Source organism: Salvia splendens, chromosome 14 (assembly GCF_004379255.2).
Source record: "Salvia splendens isolate huo1 chromosome 14, SspV2, whole genome shotgun sequence".
Taxonomy (NCBI): Eukaryota; Viridiplantae; Streptophyta; class Magnoliopsida; order Lamiales; family Lamiaceae; genus Salvia; species Salvia splendens.
Window position 1 is genome coordinate 19,030,026 of NC_056045.1, and position 20,670 is coordinate 19,050,695.

Here is a 20,670-nt window from a genome sequence, read left to right on the forward strand (position 1 = left end):
ATTAAAAACTACTTTTTTCGTCCAAAAATAAATTTTAATATGTACTAAATTGGTAAAATAGAATATAGATCCAGATAAAAATGGGTATGAGAGAAGAAAGTAAAATACTCTATCCATCCACGAAAAATAGTCTTATTTAAGATATCCACAAAATGTCTCATTTCTAAAATAGTAGGAGTAAAAAATTTCTCAAATACTATACCCACTTTTCTATGTGGTCGTTCTTACTTCACTCACTCTTTTTCTCTTATTTTATCAATTTTCCTTAAAACTCGTGTAGTCTACAAATGAAATTAATTTTTTGGACACAGGATAATAAATTGAACGTACTATTTTTAATGCGAGTAACTTTGGTAGATAGATGGAATGTGATTATTTTTTTAATGGAGAATATATAATTAAGACTCATTCTTCCCATTAGAAATGAAACGTTTTCTTTTTTGGGTTGTTCCATCTAGGGCTGACAATTTTTGACATGACACGATAACACGACACGAACCGGCACGAAATTAATGGGTTTGGGTCAGAGCTTATTGGGTTCGTGTCCTTATCGGGTCGACCTGTTAAGGACACGAAAATTTCGTGTCGTGTTCGTGTTGTGTTCGTGTTATCCGTTAAGAAATAATATTATAATATTATTAATTCTTATTATTTTCATTTTTGTTAAATTTTGTTGGATTTTTGTTGGATTTTGTTACTAAGAAATTATTGGTGTTTTAATGTTTAGATTAGATTTTTTTAATTAGCAATTGGATGTTTTTAATAGGTTTGACCGTTATCAGGTCGTGTTGTTATCGAGTCGTTATCGTGTCATCTCATGTACGTGTTGTTATCGTGTCGTGTTGACCCGAAGTGGTTCGTGTCGTTAATGGGTTCGTGTCGTGTTCGTGTCTGAGGGTAGCGGGTCGTGTTCGTGTTCGTGTTTGAGGTTTTCTTAACGGGTCGTGTTCGTGTTTGTTGTTATCGTGTTCGTGTCGTTATCGTGTCGACACGATAACGATCCAACACGCACGATTTGCCACCCCTGGTTCCATCACTCTCCCATTTTCCTTCTGTCTTACTTTACTCTCTCTTCGTTAACTTATAAAACAACATTGCATAAAATCTCATGCCGAAAATCAGATATTTTATATTTATTGGGATGGAGGGGAACATTAATAAGGGAGTAGTAGTGGATGAGATTGAATTTTTTGTCAACAAAGAAACAACCGGGGTAGTCCAAAAAAGAAATTTGTTGTCTACTAGCCATTATTTAAAGTTATTTGTTGGATATTTAGAGCATCCGCAGTGGTGGCGGTCGTCGCCACCGCCGTCCGTGCCAGCGGCAAAGAGAAGAATCGCCGCCGCTGCGCTCGCGCCGCTGGCACGGCGCTGCTCGATGTATCGAGCACGTCCGTACCAGCGGACGCACACGTGGCGGCACGGGATTGGGCAACGGCGTAGCCGTTGCATTCAAATTTTTTTTTAAAAAAAAATCGGTATTTAATTATAAATAATGCTAAAAAATAAAAAAAATATTTTCCAAATTCCAAAAATATGGCCGTTTTTTTCCCGTTTTTTCTGAATTTTTTTTATTTTTTTTTATTTTTTTTCCCCAAAATCATCTATAAATACACACATTCATCACTCATTTATCACATCAATTCATCTCTCATTCATAGTTCTTATACAAACTATCAACACATTCAACCTTCACTCAAAACATCAAATGGATTTCACTCATCTCATGGCGGAAGCGGAGAGCGAAGAACAAGAATACTACGAACAACATCGTGCCGCTTACGAAGCATATGTCACGGCGAATACCCCACGCCGAGGCGAGCATACGACGGTTGGCCAGAGGATCGAGACAAGACACACAATGCGCGATACTCGAATCCACAATCAACTACAAGAAGACCTAATCAACCACATGTGGACGAAATTCGGCAACGAGTAGTGGTTTTTTTAATTTTTAGGATTTTAATTATGTAATGTTTAATTTTATTTATCATTTGTAATATTTATTGTGGTTTTTAAATGAATTTTAATATTATGGAAATGTTATTGTTTAATTGAATTTTAAATTAATTGTGTTCGTCCTTGCGGAAGAGCATAGTTGTGGGTGTTGTGCTCTTGCCAGAGAGCAGGCATGAATAGTACCGCCCGGGCTCACAACCGTGCCGCTGGCAAGAGCACGGTTGTGGATGCTCTTAGGTTGAGAAATTTTTGTGGCATCCTTGAATGAGTATTAGATATTGTGGACTAGTCAATAATTTAATTCAAAATGAAATAAAGCAAAGCATTTCCCACACTATTCTCTGCAACCGCCAACATCTACTTCCCATTGTCATCCACCACCACCACCTCGGTGCCGCTCCAAAAATTAGGGTTTCATCGATTTGTTGCCTCAATTCAATGGCTGCTGCTTCTCCGAGCCCTTGCCCATCCACTCTCAACCACCGCCGCCACACACGCGGAGCATCTACTTCAATTTGGAGCTCCACTTCCATCAAAATTCACTCAATCAGTAGCTTTCGCGGAGTACAATCGGCTAAATCTTCGCCTTTCGACGATAAACTCAATGTCAATGGGGAGACTGAGAGCGCTGGAATCGAAGCGAGCAGCGCCGTCAAGGATGAGCTGTTCGTGCGCTTCTTCCGCGAGGCGTGGCCGTATTTCCAGGCGCACAGAGGCAGCACTTTCGTCGTCTTGATATCCGCCGAGATTGTCGATAGCCCTCATTTGGATCCTATTCTCATGGCACGTCTTCATCCTTTCAATTTTTGCTAATTATCTGTCCTTTTTCGATTATATTCAATTTGAGACGGTGATGTTGAGTCTGGGGGTTGATTTTGTGATTTGTATGCTGTTGTGTAGGATATATCGCTGCTGCATGGGGTTAGGAATCAAATTTGTGCTTGTGCCAGGGACGCATGTGCAAATTGACAGGCTTCTCGCTGAAAGGGGTGAGATGGTTTTTCACATTTTTTACTTATGTCCTCTTTTTTCCATGGTGAGGTTATTGGATTGTTTTTGAGGATTTATTGTTTCTTAGCGTGGAAATGTGTTTTATGTCTCAGGATGTGACCCCAAGTATTTTGGGAGCTATAGAATTACGGACTCCGATTCTCTAGATGCTGCTATGAATGCAGCTGGGAGGATCCGTATTATGATTGAGGCAAAGCTATCACCGGGGCCTTCTTTGAGTGGCATATGCCGCCATGGAGATAATAGTAGGCTGCATGATGGTGTTAGTGTTGCTAGTGGTAATTTCCTTGCAGCTAAGGTTAGGAGACATATTCTTTCTCTTTACATCCCGTTCCATATCACGTTATACTTTTTCCTACAACAATTTGCTGGTCTTATATATATATATGCATGTGTTTCTTGGTCCTTGCTCTGCTGAGGTTTGCTATCCTTGGCTTTCTTTGCAGAGAAGAGGAGTTGTAGAAGGAATTGATTATGCATCAACTGGTGAAGTTAAGAAAGTAGATGTTTCTCGTATATGTGAGAGGCTAGATCAAGATTCCATAGTGCTTTTAAGCAATCTGGGCTATTCAAGTTCTGGACAAGTATTAAATTGCAAGTATGCTAATTGCTAAATGATTTTGATAGGTATTTTTGTATCCTTGCAGGATTGTTTGTGCAGTAATTATCACAGATGAACTAGTAGCTTCTAATTATTAAACAATATCATAATGAATCTACCCATCTCTAACTGCATTGCCAAATTTATGCTTTCAAAATTTAAGCATCTATTTTTATTTTATGCTGTTTGACTTCCACATTGAGTTCCTTTCAACATGACAATGAACTTAGTTGAAAATCTCTGTTTACAACTTGTTTGACTACTCTTCACTTCCATAAGCATCCTAGTATTCCAAGCTCTGTACTGTTTGGCCATGGAGACCAATTAATGTCTACAACCCAATTCTTCCTCTCCACATTGCAGCACCTATGAAGTTGCTACTGCATGCGCGTTGGCCCTTGGTGTGGAGAAGCTCCTTTGCATTATTGATGGTCCAATCCTTGATGAATCTGGGAGGCTTATACGTTTTCTAACACTTCAAGATGCAGACATGTTAGTTCGTGAACGGGCTAAACAAAGTGAGACAGCTGCTAATTATGTTAAAGCTGTTGCTCAAGAAGGTGTTGGCTGTGTAGCGTATGATGATACAAGTGATATGCCTACTACAAACGGAAAGCTTTTTACTCAGGCTACAACATTCCAAAATGGTGTTGGATTTGGCAATGGGAATGGACTTTGGTCTACCAGTGAACAAGGTTTTGCTGTTGGAGGCCAAGAACGGCTGAGTCGGTTGAATGGTTATTTATCAGAAATAGCAGCTGCTGCTTTTGTTTGCAGAGTAAGTCTCCATAATTTAATGATTATTCTTGTGTCAGAACTGTTGACTAGATGTGTGTCCTGAGTTCTTAAGCTATTCATATTTTTCATTTGTTATGGCACGGTTATGGCACGAAGTGGTTGGCATTTGCTAAGCCTGTATTCTTTGCTATGTTATTCTAATGTTGGCGTGAAAATTAGATTTAAAAAACGAGAAAGGAATCTGATAAAACCTAATGCTCTTGCAGATTTGCTTAAGATCTTGTGGTTTTTACCCTACTCACATTATTCTCTCAGTGTGGTTTTTTAAGATCTTGTAGTTCTGAGTAGTTTTTGGATTTGATCAGGGCGGTGTCCAAAGGGTGCATCTATTAGATGGCACTATTGCAGGAGTTTTACTGAAGGAATTGTTTCAAAGAGACGGAGTAGGCACAATGGTGGCAAGGTATCTATCTCTAGATGTTATTTGAGACTATTTTCAGGTTATATTAGTTTTAGTGTTTTACGTTTATTTTTCTTGTAGAATAAAACTATTCACAGGAATTTTCAACCAAAGGTTCCTAAATATTTTTTTCATGCTGCCAAATAACTTGAAAATTCTATTCGGACTGTAATATGGAAATATATTTGAACTGCAGACAAAGTTCATTTTCTATGATAATATGTAGTACTAATATATATCATACTTTTGTTGAAGGTGCACCTATTACAAAAAAATTGAGTTCTTTTTTCCAATACTCAAGAGTTTTTTTTACTTTTTTTGTTTAAAATTGCCATGAAAAAAAGAAGCTGTTTACTTATATAAGGTTCATTCTTTTGTCAGTGATCTTTATGAAGGGATGCGGATGGCGAAAGTCACTGATCGACATAGTATAAAACAACTTCTGTTACCTTTGGAGGAGTTTGGCACATTGATAAAGAGAACAGAGGAACAGGTTTATTCATTGGCTGTATGTTATTTTGACTTTTGTTACACTATCTTTGTATGTTTCACCCTGTTTCTGTTTGCTGCAGCTACTCCAAGCATTGGATTATTTTATAGTTGTGGAGAGAGAGGGTCAAATTACAGCTTGTTCAGCTCTTTTCCCTTTCTTTGATGAAAAATGTGGAGAGGTAGCTGCAATTGCTGTTTCTCCCGAGTGTCGTGGCCAGGGACAGGGAGATAAACTACTTGGTATGTAGAAGATATTTCGTTTCATCCACTAAAATATGTTTGTTTATTCATCTTTTGTCACTGCTGAGGTCTGTATAGATTTTAGGATCTGTCCACCTGTGCACTCCAGTGTCTCCGTAATTAAATTATACAATCTCGTCACTTAAATGAACTTATGCAACTTCTGTTGCAATCTAGTCATGATGTTGCATTGCTCTATTCTCTCACAATAAAGTATGTTTGCATTACCCTTTGTTTCAAATGCTCTTACTCTTCTTAATAGACTTCATAGTAATAAGCTCTATGCTCACCATGGCAATATGCTCTTTTGTACATTTGTATTAGCTTTCAACAATGGGAAATGAGCATGTTGAGTGTTTTGATTGCTTGCGGCTAGTTACTAGTTAGAGGTGCTGTGATTTCTATCTTGTGGAGGATAATAAAGTTTCTGAATGGCTGTGCAGATTATATCGAGAAAAAAGCATCTTTTCTTGGACTTCAAACGCTTTTCCTACTGACAACTCGTACAGCTGATTGGTATGTCATTCTGATTGCAGTATCCATATTAAAACCCTTAAAAATCACTTGTCCTCTGTCATCGTATTTTGTACAGTATATCTTAATTGAGGCTTTTTACTTGTGCTTCTGTTTTTCATTATAATAAGTTAAATTTAGAATAAATAAACTGAAGCAATGACATAACAACATTTGTTCTGCCTGAACATTAAGGAAATTCAATGCGATTTTAAGCTGCTAAAATCTGCTCTTGTTCACACAGTTATATGGTGTTCTCAACTTTTTTTTCTGACTTGATAATGGGTGATTTACCTCTTTCCAAATTCCACATTGATTGTGACCTGCTGGATAAGTATATTAAAAGCAGTAGTTCACCTTTTTCATCGACTCAAAGAAACTGTAGTCTAAATTAAATTTGGCTTTGCTTGCTCTGTCTGTCTTTATGTCAGCTGCTATGTATATCTAAGTATCATGATCTTAAAGATACTATGGTTTTTTAACAGGTTTGTGAGGCGTGGCTTCTCGGAATGTTCGATTGAGTGCATACCGGAGGAAAGGAGGAAAAAAATCAATATTTCTCGTAAATCAAAATACTACATGAAGAAACTTCTACCGGACAGGAGCGGTATTCGGTTAGACAATGCTTTTGTGTAATAGCATTACCATTACCTCTACTGCTTTGTTGTATTTTTAGTGTTCCCTCGAGTTGTTTAACGCAAAATAGAATCCTAACTCCTAAATTGTTGGAGCATGTAACTTATAATTTGTGGGGAATAAATTACATCGTCGTGTCATAAATCATGGGAAAGGGGCATAGTCTAGCCTAATAATTGACTTCTCTTTATCTCAAAAGTAGGGGCAAACTTTGATAAGAAACTGACCAGGGAATAGGCTAGGGGCGGATCAATGTGTTTATGTGTAATAGAAGTTAAGTCTAATAGTTTAACATGTGTCTTTAGGGGCGATGGATTAATGAGTAGAGCTTAAGAGACGTGATCAATTGTAGGATAGAGTAAAACTGAATACCATCCTTAAATGCATTGTTAGCTTGGGAAGGAATCTGGGTACATGGACTTTGCTGCTTGGAACAAAATGGAAATTAATTACTTATAGCGGCTCCCTTCCAATATTGGGTTTAGGAAGAAGACGATCCTGTAGTCCATTTTAACTTATTCTATGCGCTCACTAGCAATTACAGGCCACAAGAAATCCTGCGGTCCAACGTGATTGCATTAGGAGACTCGTGTTCTCTCTTTAGCTACGAGCCAAAGCTCAATAATGTTAGGATTCACTGCTTGACTACATTATGACCACTTTTGAGGAGTAAAAACAAATTATTTTGAATGAGTTTAACTCGCATGCTAGACTAGAAAAGTTGAGAGATGTTGTTATTCACACTTTCGAAGAGTGCAGAGACGTTTATTGAAGCTTGTCGTCGACTTCATGAGTTGATAAGGAGGTTTGTTGAAGCTTGTCGTCGATTTCATGAGTGATAAGGAGGTGCCGAAGACATGGTATGCCATCAAATAAGGAGTATTATAGTTCTAAAAATAAAGCTCGAGACTTTTGGAGATGATGCAAGAGCAGGGGAAATTTCTAATGTGAAGGGTTAGATTGCTAGCATGCATACATATTGGCTACAATGATCAAAACTAGTACTGAGTATTCCGTTTTTAGTTTGGCCTTTGCCCAAACTGAATCGAATTAAAAACTATTTTTTTAAAAATTAAACTGAAATTGAACTGTATTATCTCAGATACCAAACCTGAACTAATAAATGAAAATGAAAATGTGAAAATGAAAATGAAAATGGGAAAATGTATGGCCTAAAAAAACCCAAAAAAACTTTAAAAAATGAACATGTGAAAAATCTTTTAGTACAATAATTAACTTTATATCATGAACTATAATTTCAAACATAAAATTAATATTAGACTGTTATCTTGTTATTAGAATTATTAATTTATTACCTCTGTCTCAGAAAAAATATCTTATTTTGGTTTTTCATGATTTCCACGATTTAAAGTCTTATTTACTTTTTTACATTTAAGATAAATGAAATTAAATTATTACTTTTACGTTCTATTATCAAACAAATATCTAAAAGTGGGTTCTACATTCGACTAACTTATTTTTTCATTTTTTCATCATGTCAAATAATTTTTTAAAACTCTTACCGAGTTAAAAAGAAACTAATAAATGGCGGAGAGGGGATATATTTTAATAATATGTTATGTATCCAATCTTATTGGTTTAAAAATATATATCCAAAGTTGCAAAATACTAGTAGTAACTAGTATTTAATTTGTCCCTCAATATTTAATGGAGGTAATATTCAGAAAAAAATAATAAAAATTGCATATGATTTTAATATTAAAAACATATAAAATTGAAATACCATATTTTAATGTATAATATTAAAACTAAATTCAGGTTTTTTGTTTTCTATATATTTTGGATTTTTATATACCCAAACCGAACTTTACTGAATTCTAAGAAAATAACTGAACCAAAATTTTATACTCTTATTCAGTTTGGTTCAGATTAAATATTCGAGATTGTCGGATATTTTGCTCATTCCTTCTAACCAAGCCTTTATATCTTCTATTCAACTAAACTAAAAAATGAAAAAATTCATATTTATTTGATCTTACTATTCTTTCTCCTTGAGGGGAAGAATCGTAGCATCACTTTTACTAGGTAAATTCTATATAATCAAAGATCGAAATAAATACCGAACCGAAACTAGATGCATAATAAATTTGTTAATAAACTACAGGCGATGATATTATAGTGAAAATCTTAAACTTGAGAGCGGCTGCGCTTATGAAAAGCTTGATTTTTTCTTATTATGATTATATCTCTCTCTCCCAAAGCATCACCATTTCCATTTCCATTTCCATTTCCAGTCGCCTCTTTCCTCTCAGCCTTGTTCTTCTGCAATCGGAAAGCGCTCCTCAACCCGTTCATCAACCGCCTCCCGAAGTTCACCTCATGAGACGAGGGCGCGACATCGCGATAACTCAACGAAGAAAACGACCCGAGTTGGCCTCTCTGGAGCTTGTTGGCATCCTCAGAGCTGAAGCGGAAGCTAGCCGAGCGGCTCTGTGGTTGGCCGAGGAGCTGGCGCATGCCGGTGAGCTCCTCCTCCAGCGTCTGGATGCGCGAGCTCGTGGCGGTCATGACCGCCTTGAGCTGCGACACCTGGCGCTGAGCCGCGTCCTTCTTCAGGATGGCCCCCAGGGTGGCCACGGCCGAGGCTGGGGGCTCCTTCCTACCACGGCCGCGGTGGCCAGCAGCGGACGAGATGATGGAGTGGCGCGTGTTGAGCTGCTGGAGGAACATGGCTTGGACCACGAACCGGAGCGGCATTCTCGGGTTCTGCACCGCATGCATCAACAGCTTCGGCGATAATATGCTGCAGTCTATGTAGTTGCACATTTGGATTTTCTCCTCCTCTCTTAACGATCCCATGTTTTCCTGGCCAGTTGGAATTTATTTCGCAAGTTAATAAATAACTATATAATTAAATTGTTAATTAATTAGAGTCAAGTAGCAGACTTAAACGAGCGTACCTTGAGATAGATGTCGATAATTCTATAGAGGAAATCGTGAGAATCCGCCAAACGCTGACTCACTGATTCCAGAATCAGTTTCAGATCACTAATCTCGACATTCCTCAACCCTTCCAAGCACTTAGCGTCGCCGTCACCGTCGCCCGACGCCGTTAGACTTAACGCCTCAATGCATCTGCTAACGAGTCCGGCCGCGGCCTCCGACTCCGGGAGGAGCGGGAAGCACGACCGGAGCACGATGGAAGCGCACTCCTTGTTAACGGCGACCACGCGGCGGAAATAGGCCTCCGTGATCTCCTTCAGGTCATCGCCGCCGGTCCCCGCCATGCCGAGCAGCTCCGCGGCAGTGCGGAGCGCGGCGACGTTGAACGGAGTGACGGAGACGTGCGTTCCGTAGCAGAATTCCGTTACCAAGGCGAAGGTTTGGGCCGTTATGTTTAACGGCGGGGAGAGGGTTATTTCTGTCATTTCCGCTAGCTGCCGTTTCAAATAGGCACTCTTCGCTATCAATGCTTGCTGTTAAATTGAGTAATTGATTCATCACTTTTTTTTTACAGAAACATCACTCTCATTGAACATTTATTTAGGCCAACGAGAAACAATTAATTCTTGGAGTAGCAGATGAAAATTTAAGGAGATATGATGTATCTTATCATGATACACAAGTAAATTGCAGTGGATGGTTAAGATTTGAACTAAATAATAAAATGAAATGAATTGATTTCCGTAATGAAATGAATACAGAAAAGGATATTTGTACAAGTAACGTTTGTTAAATCATTTTTCCTACTACCTCAAAAATGTTTAATTCCCTAAAACCAAAAATTCTGAATAAATGTTTTGGTTGAAAAAAAAAATGAGAAAGAGAAAACAGAAGCAGTACCTTGTGAAGGCGAAAACATGTGCCCTGCACATGTATCACCACATCTGGATCATGTCTCCTTCCTGATTGCCTGTATCAAATGTTGGTAATTCAAACTAAAAAAATAAGTATAACACAACAGTTCGTTATACAAAGAGAACTAAAATCACTATATAAGTCTGATACGCCCCTCTTCCTATCACCAGTTGATTTTAGGGTGGAAATCATAGATTTCTATCACCAAACACACACGGCACATAGATTGGAGTGGGCAAAGAGATGTATAAACAAAATTGAATGAAATTTGGGGATTTTAAATATCAAAGAAAAAGAAACATGAAATATATGTACCATGGTGGGTGGTGCTCCAGCCTAGACAAGTGTGGTGTTTTAGAAGGGGAAGATTCAAGGGAAGCAACAGTGGAAAATGATGATGACAATGCAGAATTTTCATCTTCTTCTTCTTCAAAGATTGTTCCAACAACCCCTAAATCATTCCAACCCTTCATTCCAGAATCTATTTCCAGCTCTCTCACTCTCACAGAAAGGCAAAGGGTTTTGTGTAAACACTGGACGGTGTGGGTTTTTAAGAATAGGTATATTGATCTTGTATCCATGTAGGAATTGTTTGGGTGTTGGTGCATTAATTGTGGGCATGTGGTGAAACATAAATGCCACCCTCCCCACTCTTCATTGAAATCATTCATTTCTCCTGTTACTCTGAAAACTTAATTCCCATGTTTCAACAAAAAAGAAAAAAGAGTAATAACGGGGCCTGGGGTTGTGGCGGGAGCAAAAATGTTCGTTTCAAAAATACTTCATTTGTTCCATTAAAAATGAAACGTTTTCTAAAATTTAAATAATTATCTCTTACTTTACTTTCTATTCATTAACTCATAAAACAACACTATATAAAATCTTTTAATTCTCAAATATTTCATATTTAAATGGGACTGAAGAAGTATGTAGTAATCATACAAATTGATTTGATTGATGAACGATTTACACTAAGGAAAATCACAGAAGTCAGAAGGTTAAAATAGAAAATGCCAAAAATATTGACTTTGTAGTACAAGTTAGTTTGCTTGGAAATTTTTTATATTTTTTTTATCTAGTTAAGGGCAAAGTTCAAGTACAAGCTCCCAATTTACAATTAAGTTGGTCTTAATTTATTCCTTGATGCATTAAGTTGAACGTTAAACTTAAACTTTGAATTTGAAAATTTGAGTTGTTGGTAGCGTCTTGAGGGGGATTGGTTTCAAGTAATTTAATCATCAATTAAAGGTTACTAATGACAACCTAGAGCAAGAAATTACAATCTGCAACAAAAAATAACAACGAATGGCCATTAAGAAAGGTTAATTATTCCAAACTTTCATGATCGTTGCTCATTCCTTTTAAGTTCTGGAAATTCAAGATATACTATATAATTTTTTTTTCATTGGCAATTAGAGGGTTTTCTTAATGTTGTACGTCAAATTCAAATATTTATACTTTATATAGCCTGATCTTTAGCCAAATTTCAAAAGTGATCTAACATTAAAAAGTTTCATGAATATATGAATCTTTAAGCTACTCTCTCTCCATATGGTGCAAAATACACATTGTGAAAGTTAGAAGTCATAAAGACTAACGAATACAGCCCAACAACCTGCTGGGATCTCTCTTGAAGAGTTGTAACAAGTTAGCAATTTGCTGACTTTACAGGGGTGCAATCCCATCGACATTTTAATTCCTTTCCAAAATCTAAATTCTTTACTTGTTAAAATTAGATAAGATAAATCATACTCCTACATAACTCTATTCTGGTTCTAATTTCAAATTATTTTGTTTTTTTTTATAATTTAAAAATTGTACTTCCTCCGTCCACCAATACAAGGGGAGTTTTGACCTAGCAAGTATTTTAAGAAATACTCTCCATGTCTCATTAAAAATAAAACGTTTTCCTTTATGGATTGTCCCATTAAAAATGAAATATTTCCTAAAATGGAAATAACTCTATCTCTACTTTTTCATCTTTCTTACTTTACTCTCTCTTCATTAACTCACAAAACAACACTACATTAAATCTCGTGCCGATTCTCAAATGTTTCATATTTAATGGGACGGAGGGAATATAAAACTTAGAAAGTTGGTTAAAAATGTTAGTGGAGATAAAGTAAGTGAAATATGGAATCCAATACCAAAAGTAGTAAAAAATAAATGAGAAGTTTATTGGTGGACGAACGAAAATGACAAAATGAGAAGGTTAATGGTGGACAAAGAGAGAGTACTAGTTTTGACATTGACTTTTAATTGAATAATTTCTTTTAATTTTATTTTTAGAAATTATGTATTTCTACACTATTTTTTATATATTTTCAATTATTTATTGAAGTGTATGTTTTGTGTGTGTTGGGTATGCAATGTGTGCTCGCATGCATGAAGTATGCGCAGTGTGTGTTTTGCGTGTACAATGCATGTGGAAGATACTCAATTGTATAATTATTTTAAATTTTAAATATATATTTTGAATACACAATTAAAATTATGAATTGAGAGATTTTGAAATAAAAATCTAATTATAAATTACAATATTGTAATGATAGAATACTATAAATTTGAAATAAAATTCCATTCCAGATACACAGTCCTAAATTAGTACTTCATTCATCTTGAAATAAAATTCTATTTCAGATCCACAATCCTAAATTAATACTTCATTCGTTTGCGAAATAATCTTCTAATTTGCTCTGTTAGGACACCTATAATTTAAAATTTCACTTACTTTTTTCCATTTTGTGTAATAGACCCCACACTCTACTAAATTTTCACACACACATTTTACTTTAAATTAATATATATGAAAATGAGACTTACATTCTACTAACTTTTTCAATTTTCTTCACATTTTTCAAAACTCATATCAAGTCAACTTATAAAAATAGACTTACATACTACTCACTAAGAAAAAATTCAGCATACTTAATAAATAAATTAAGATCTAAAAGAAACCTGAACAAGCCTAATGATATAGAAGTAGGGGTGAGCAAAAAAACCGAAAGCTGAATATCCGAATCGACCCAAACCGAAAATTTTGAAATTCAGTTCGGTTCGGTTTTAAAAATACAAAAATTTCGATTTTTCGGTTCGGTTCGGTTCGGGAGAAAAATAAAAACCAAAAAACGAAATATATTTTAAATATAATATTATATATATTTATTCTATTAATTTAATATATTATACAATCATACCATATAATATATACTCATTTAATATATTTTATATAATATGTATTATATATATTCTATTAATTTAATATTATATAATTTATATTTTATTAGTACATATAAAATAAAATATATTATATATACTCCGTATTTTTTTTTCAATTTTTCATTTTTTTTAGAATTTCGGTTTTGTTCGATTTTTGAATCAATATTTAGTTTTTCGATTTCGATTTTTAGTGTTTGGTTCGGTTTGGATTTTAAACTAAATTTATTTTTTTATTTTGATTTAATTTTGACAAAAATCGAACCGAAACCCGAATGCTCGGCACTGGTAATAGAAGGGTTTGAGACTTCGAGTGCATTTCGACGAATTCTTTGAAAATCTTTTACGCAAATTAGCATACTAGGCTCATAGAAAGCCCAAAACAAAAACGACGCCGTTATGAAATCCTGAATATATTCACAACTATCAAACCCTAGCCTTCTGAGCCCTCACTCTCCCCAGCCCCCAAATTCTCCGATTACTCGCGGCGGAGATAGAGAGAAGGAAAGATGAAGTACAATCCGCGGGTGTCGTGCTCCCGGCGCAAGAGCCGCAAGGCTCATTTCAGCGCGCCGTCCAGCGTCCGGCGCGTGATCATGAGCGCGCCGCTCTCCGGCGACCTCCGCACGAAGCACAACGCGCGGTCGATGCCGGTGCGCAAGGACGACGAGGTCCAGGTCGTGCGCGGCACATACAAGGGGCGCGAGGGTAAAGTCGTCCAGGTGTACCGGAAGAAGTGGGTGATCCACATCGAGCGCATCACGCGAGAGAAGGTGAACGGATCCACCGTCAACGTCGGGATCCACCCCTCCAAGGTCGTCATCACCAAGCTCCGCCTCGACAAGGACCGGAAGTCGCTACTCGACCGCAAGGCCAAGGGACGCGCCGCCGCCGACAAGGATAAAGGCGCTAAGTTCACCGCCGACGATATTATGCAGTCTATCGATTAGAAGGTTTGTTCAATTTTCGATTTTATGTCTATCGGAGGAATTGCCGCTTTTGATAATTTTGTTTCGGTTCAGACTCGATGTGGAGTATTATTTACATTGATAATCGACGTGTTCAAGTGCTGATATTAAATTTAGCTTTTTTTTCATAATTAGATTGGCTTTATATATATTAATTAATAATTGATTCGTGTTTGCTTAGTATTGTTGTTTTTGGGCTACTAGTTTCAAGGGAAGTTAATGTAGCATTTCTGATTTTATGCTCTGTTTAAAATGTGTTTTGCATCAATTTGATCCCATTTGAGGTTTTGCTGGTGTTTTGACATTCAATTATGATGTATAAAAGTGTTTATAAGTTTCTTTCTTGTTTGTATGTTCCCGTTAAACTTTTTAATTGAGCAATGTTTGTTCACTGATTATATTTTTGTAGCATAGCTTAACCATTCGATTTATTAATTTAATGTGAAATTATGCCTTTTTGTTGTCACTGAAAAATAGTGGACACTCTAAGTGATCAATTTTTTATTTTAGGTTGTTCCACTGTAAATCTGTAAGCTATTGATTATCTATTTTTGGCCAAAGTAACATCATTTCCATTTTTTATTTTATTTTATTTTCTCTTTTTTCTATTTCATTCTCTCTAGATCTCTCCTACTTTTTCTTCTAGCACACTTTATTCAGTCAATTTGATTCAATAAATATCATTTTCTAAAAAGCGTACTCAAAAGAAACTCCTCACTTATAATGAGACAGAGAAAGTATTAAGAATTTAAGATTACAAGATTATTATAAAAAAAGTTCTATTAATTGATAATCTAAAATTAAATGTAGAAAACAATGAATAATTATTAAATGTAATTTCAATAAATATAAAATTATGTTAAATTGAATTTATTATAAAACATTATTGCAACCATTATATATAATAAGATTGATAAATCAAAGTTCTATAAGGAATGAGACTAGTAGTGGTTGAGGGTAAATTTCCAACTAAAGAAACGCGTGACTTCATTAAAGCCCGTGTACCAACGCGTAAGGCCATCCACAATAGGAATAGCCCAGTAATAGCCCAGCCATAGCCCAACCACTGCCACATCATCAGCACTAAAAATCCTCCTGCCACATCATAAATAGCCCAGCCATAGCCTAGCCACATCATAAATAGCCCAGCCACATCAATAGCCATATCACTAATAACAATTATATAAAATGACATAATTAACAATCACACAATATACGAAATTTAATTTACGAGACATATACGGGAAAAGTTTAATAATACTATTAAAATTTAAAAAAGTACAATAATTTAAAAAAGTACATTAATTTTAAAAAAAAATACATTAATAAAAAAGAGTGACAATTCACTCCTCGTCTCCGTCGTCGTCGCCTCCGTCGCCACCATCGCCGCCGCCACCATCGCCGCCGCCACCATCGCCGTCACCTCCGCCGCCTACGCCGCCGCCGCCGCCACCGGTCTCCCTCCGTATAGCCTCCAACTCGTCCTGCAGGCTCATGAGCAAGGTTTGAAGCACGCTCTTCTCCACGGGATCCGTCGCCACCCGCCATTCGGCCATCGTCTTGATCAACTGAGCGCGCGTTTGGGCGCGAGCGAAGAATTTGAGCTCCTGGGTGGATTGGCCAAGGGGGGATGCCGACTGGACCTCCTGGGAAGCTCCGGCGTTCCCTCTCGCCGCCTGCTGAGCGCGCTTGCGCCCAATCGGGCGAGGTCGGCCACCGACCGAACGCGGCGTGGGGAACTCCTGCGTCGTCTCGGGGAGGTCGTGGGAACCTCCGCTGCTGCCGCTGTAATCGCCGGTGTAGTTCAGTCGTTGCTTCTTCGGCCAGCCAGAGTCGACACCTACTCGGAACTTCTCGGACTCGCTCAGTACAAGATAGCAGTTCCAGTAGGTGAAGTCCTTGTATAAACCCTTCAGTGGGAAGGCTTTCTCCGCTATTCTCCTGCAGTCATCCTCCGTTTGACCACTGCTCATCATGCGGAGTGCGTTGGTGTACAAACCCGAAAATCGGGAGACCGCCGCCCTGATTCGGTTCCAGCCCTTCCGGCAATCCTCCCCGTTGCGGGGCCTCCCCTCCGGGCAAAATCTCTGGTAGGCTGCTGCTATCTTGCCCCACATGTTGACGATCCTTTGCTCATTCGAAACGAGAGGATCGTCGCAAACACTCACCCACGCCTTGCTGAAAGCGACGTTCTCGTCGTCCGTCCACCTCCTCCGTACCTCCTCCTCACCCGGCTGCGACGACTCGCCGACCTTCTTCTTGTCCTTCTTCTTTGGGGCGCCACGCCCCGGCACTGCCCCCCCTGAACTAGAGTCTCCGGAGCTCTGAGAGTATCAAACCCCAACTCATCCAAGGAGAAACTATCAAACCCCAAGGGTGTTTGGGTCGATGTGTGCGAAGACCCAGTCGAAAAATCAAAACTAGGGCGATAGACATCCCCCGCCGTCGCCGGGGACCCCCCAGGAGTCCCCTGTGTAGCCGGTACGACCCCCGGAGTCCACTGTGTCGCCGGTACGACCCCCGGAGTCCACTGTGTCGCCGGTGCTCCCCCGGGCATCATCTGCATCCCGGGTACCCACCCCGGTATCGGCGGAAACCCCCCCGGCGGACTCCCCCCCATTGGGGCCCCGGGCATCATCTGCTGCCATGGGTACATGTTGTAGTACCCGGGCACCTGACCCCATCCACTTCCCACAGGGATCGACGGAGTTTGTGACCCGGTACTCCCGGAACTAGGCTCGTTGTTGAGATCCATTTCCCGTTGTTGATCTTGAACAGAAAGAAAGATAGAGAGAGTACTCGTTAAAACAAGTGGTGCGAATGAAAATGACGAGCAAAGCGCGTATATATAGTGTTTCGGAAAAAAAAAAATAATTTTCGCGCTGGGCGGTGCGCTGGGCGATCCGGGAGCTGCAATAGCGCCGAAAGGACCGCCCAGCCGACCGCCCAGCGCCACGCCACCGCACAGCGCTGCGCGGTTTCTCTCTCCAGTCAGCGGCTGGGCGGCTGCAATAGACCGCCCAGCGAACCGCCCAGCGCCGGCGCTCGGCTGGGCGGTCGCTGGGCGGTTATTGTGGATGGTCTAAGATGTAGTATACAACTAAGAGCACCCGCAACGCGTGCCGTTGCGATGCCTTATTTCGTTCCGGAGGAACGGAACCGCGGCGGCACGCGTTGCAGCCGCCCGTGTCGTCGCCATTCCGTGCCGGTGCCGTGCCGGGTGCCGTTCCCGGGAGACGCGGCACGACACGTTCCGCCACGCGCCGAGGCGACGTGGCGGCCTCCCATTCGACGCGTGACGCCCACTCGCTGCCCCGCGAGTGGGCGTGGTCACGGTGACGCAATAATTCGATTTTTTTAAAAAAAATTCGAATTTAATAAAATTTTTTTTGCAACGGTATTGTTACCGTTTTTTTGCCGTTTTTTATTTATTTATTTATTTATTTTTTAATTTATTTACTCTATAAATACTCCTATTTCATACTCATTTCACTCACAAACACACATCTATTCCTCTCAAATCCTCTCTATTTCCACCCCAATTTTCATCTCAAATCAACTCTGTTTTTCTTCTCCCAAATTTAATCAAACTAATGGATCATTTTGAACAAATGCGTCAAATATTGGAACAATCACTTGAAGAAGATCGACGACGGGAGGCGGAAGAAGCCGCGCCGCCCCAACGACGCTCCCGTACGTACATCCATCGTAACCGGGAGGAAGCCGCCGCAAGGTTAGTACGCGACTACTTCTGCGATAACCCGGTTTGGGGAGATACGTACTTCCGTCGCGGTTTCCGCATGGGGAAACCGTTATTTCTCCACATCGCCAATACTTTGGCAGCCCGGGAAGAGTTCTTCCAGGAAGGGTTCGACGCGGCCGGCCGTCCCAGCCACACGACGCTGCAGAAATGTACTGCAGCAATCCGCCAGCTTGCGACTGGACAAACGGCCGACATGTTCGACGAATACCTCCACATCGGAGACAGCACTGGGCGAATGTGCTTGCTCAAATTCTGCAAAGGCGTCCGGGCAGCCTTCACCGACGAATTTCTCCAGAGGCCAAGCACGACCGATTGTCAGTTCCTGCTCGACCTTCACGAAACAGTGCACGGATTCCCCGGGATGCTCGGCAGCGTCGATTGCATGCACTGGCAATGGAAGAATTGCCCGGTGGCGTGGAAGGGGTCCTACACGAGCGGCCACAAAGGCACCCACCCAACCGTTATACTTGAGGCCGTTGCCGACTACCGCCTTTGGATCTGGCACGCGTACTTCAGGGTTCCCGGGTCGAACAACGACGTAAACGTGCTCCACCAGTCCGACCTCTTGACCGAAGTTTTGGATGGTAAAGCGCCGGCCATCAACTTCGTCGCCAACAACCGGCTTTATAAAATGGGGTACTATCTCGCCGATGGTATCTACCCGAAGTGGCCTACCTTCGTGAAGACGTCCAGTGGGTCTGCGAACCCAAAGCAGACTATTTTTGCGCAGAAGCAGGAGGCCGCTCGCAAGGATGTGGAGAGGGCGTTCGGGGTTCTCCAAGCGCGCTTCAACATCATCAAAGCCCCAGCTCGTACGTGGTTCATGGAGAACATGGTCGACATCATGTATACGTGCATAATCTTGCACAACATGATTGTCCAAGACGAAGGACCCGAGGCGGGAAATTGGTTCGACCCCGAATCCCCCGGAAGCTCAACCGCAAGTAGTCCGCCTCGAAGTGGAGCGCATCCGTCTATACAAGAACGGTTATCTATTCGTGCAAGGACACGCGACTCTAGCGCACACACCCAACTCCAAAAGGATCTAATTGAGCACATTTGGGCAAACTTTGGCGGATAAAATTATTAAAATTGTGTACTTTTATTTTTTTAGGATTTTAATTGTGTGCTTTTTATTTTTTTAAGTTTAAGTTGTAACTTTGTTTTAATGTTGTGTGTTTTTTAATAAAGTGTGTTTGTTTTTTATTAAAGTGTGTTTGTTTTAATTGAATTGAGTTGGAAATAAAAATAAAAAATGAAATTGAATGAATAGTAATTTAAGGAACGGTTAAGGAACGGTTAAGGAACGGAGGGTTGCAGGTTCCGTTCCTTAGTTAAGGAATGGAGTAAAAAAGTACAGTGGGGCCCCCGCAAATAGTAGTTTAAGGAACGGTTTAGGAACAGCGTTGTGGATGGCCTAACTAAATAAACGACTCGCGTAATGACTTGTGTTGACAAATGAGAGAAAGATATTAAGAGAAAAGAGCAGCAACATAGCGCAGTTGTCGTTACAAATATATCTAAATTCGTTCATTTTTTGACCACCAATAAATTGGGATCATCCTTTTCCTCTCTCTCAGATGTTACGAAACTTGGTTGTATGCTTCTAGGCATGCACAAACCGACCCGGCCCGCCGGTTAACCGCCGGTTCGGGCCCGCCGGTTCATGAACCGGAACCGGGCCCGGAACCGGGCCCGGAACCGGCGGTTTGAACCGGCAGGCGGGTTGAAGGGTCGAAAGGGCCGGTTCAGGTTCGTGAATATCTCGACCCTTGAACCGGCGGTTCGGCGGTTCGAACCGCCGGTTCAAAACAGTGTTTCGTAGGTTAGGGGTTCGTAGGGTTCGCGTAGGGGTTGAGGATAGCCATTGGAACCGGCGGTTTGCGGGGTAAACCGCCGGTTTAAGGGGTAAACCGGCGGTTTGTCGGAGTAAACCGGCGGTTCGGAAGCCGGTTTCCGCCGGTTCCGGCCACTTTTCAGAGGCTAGGTCGTAGGGTCAGTGATTAGGCCTGCAAAACCGGTCGTAAACCGTCGGTTTTCGGTCAGAAACCGGCGGTTTTCTGACGCAACCCGTGACCAACCCGCCGGTTTAGGGTTAAACCGCCGGTTTCGGCGGTAAACCGGCGGTTTACGGCAGATTTCAAAATTTCAATTTTTTTTTCATCCAATTTTACTCCTATAAATACCCCCACTTCTCCTTCATTATTCCTTACCTCATTCCTTGAATTTTCGGAATTTCATTCTCAATCTCCAT

The 20,670-nt window shown here is 40.1% G+C and overlaps 2 protein-coding genes and 1 pseudogene across 2 annotated transcripts; 2 read left to right on the plus strand and 1 right to left on the minus strand.

Annotated features, from left to right (window-relative positions):
• Window positions 1-2,293: 2,293 nt before the first annotated feature.
• LOC121763232 lies at window positions 2,294-6,794 on the plus strand (annotated as a pseudogene).
• Window positions 6,795-8,724: 1,930 nt separating this feature from the next.
• On the minus strand, window positions 8,725-11,081 carry LOC121763752 (BTB/POZ domain-containing protein At3g49900-like). The gene is made up of 4 exons (XM_042159829.1): window positions 10,785-11,081; window positions 10,455-10,524; window positions 9,572-10,087; window positions 8,725-9,476 (listed from the first exon to the last, which is right to left on the minus strand). The coding sequence occupies exons 1-4, from the start codon at window positions 11,075-11,077 to the stop codon at window positions 8,799-8,801; spliced, it is 1,557 nt and encodes a 518-aa protein (XP_042015763.1). The 5' UTR covers window positions 11,078-11,081; the 3' UTR covers window positions 8,725-8,798.
• A 3,027-nt stretch (window positions 11,082-14,108) lies between these two features.
• On the plus strand, window positions 14,109-14,833 carry LOC121763349 (60S ribosomal protein L26-1-like). Its single transcript, XM_042159353.1, has one exon. It carries the CDS (start codon window positions 14,195-14,197, stop codon window positions 14,633-14,635), a length of 441 nt encoding a protein of 146 aa, XP_042015287.1. The 5' UTR covers window positions 14,109-14,194; the 3' UTR covers window positions 14,636-14,833.
• The last annotated feature ends 5,837 nt before the right edge of the window (window positions 14,834-20,670 follow it).

Bases quoted from the DNA above. Each gene is read 5' to 3' on its own strand.
- LOC121763349 (XM_042159353.1), top strand. From the start codon at position 14,195: ATGAAGTACAATCCGCGGGTGTCGTGCTCCCGGCGCAAGAGCCGCAAG.
- LOC121763752 (XM_042159829.1), bottom strand. From the start codon at position 11,077: ATGCACCAACACCCAAACAATTCCTACATGGATACAAGATCAATATAC. The intron at 10,525-10,784 runs GTACATATATTT...CATTTGATACAG, and splicing joins CTGGAGCACCACCCACCATG to GCAATCAGGAAGGAGACATG. The intron at 10,088-10,454 runs GTACTGCTTCTG...TCAATTTAACAG, and splicing joins CATGTTTTCGCCTTCACAAG to CAAGCATTGATAGCGAAGAG.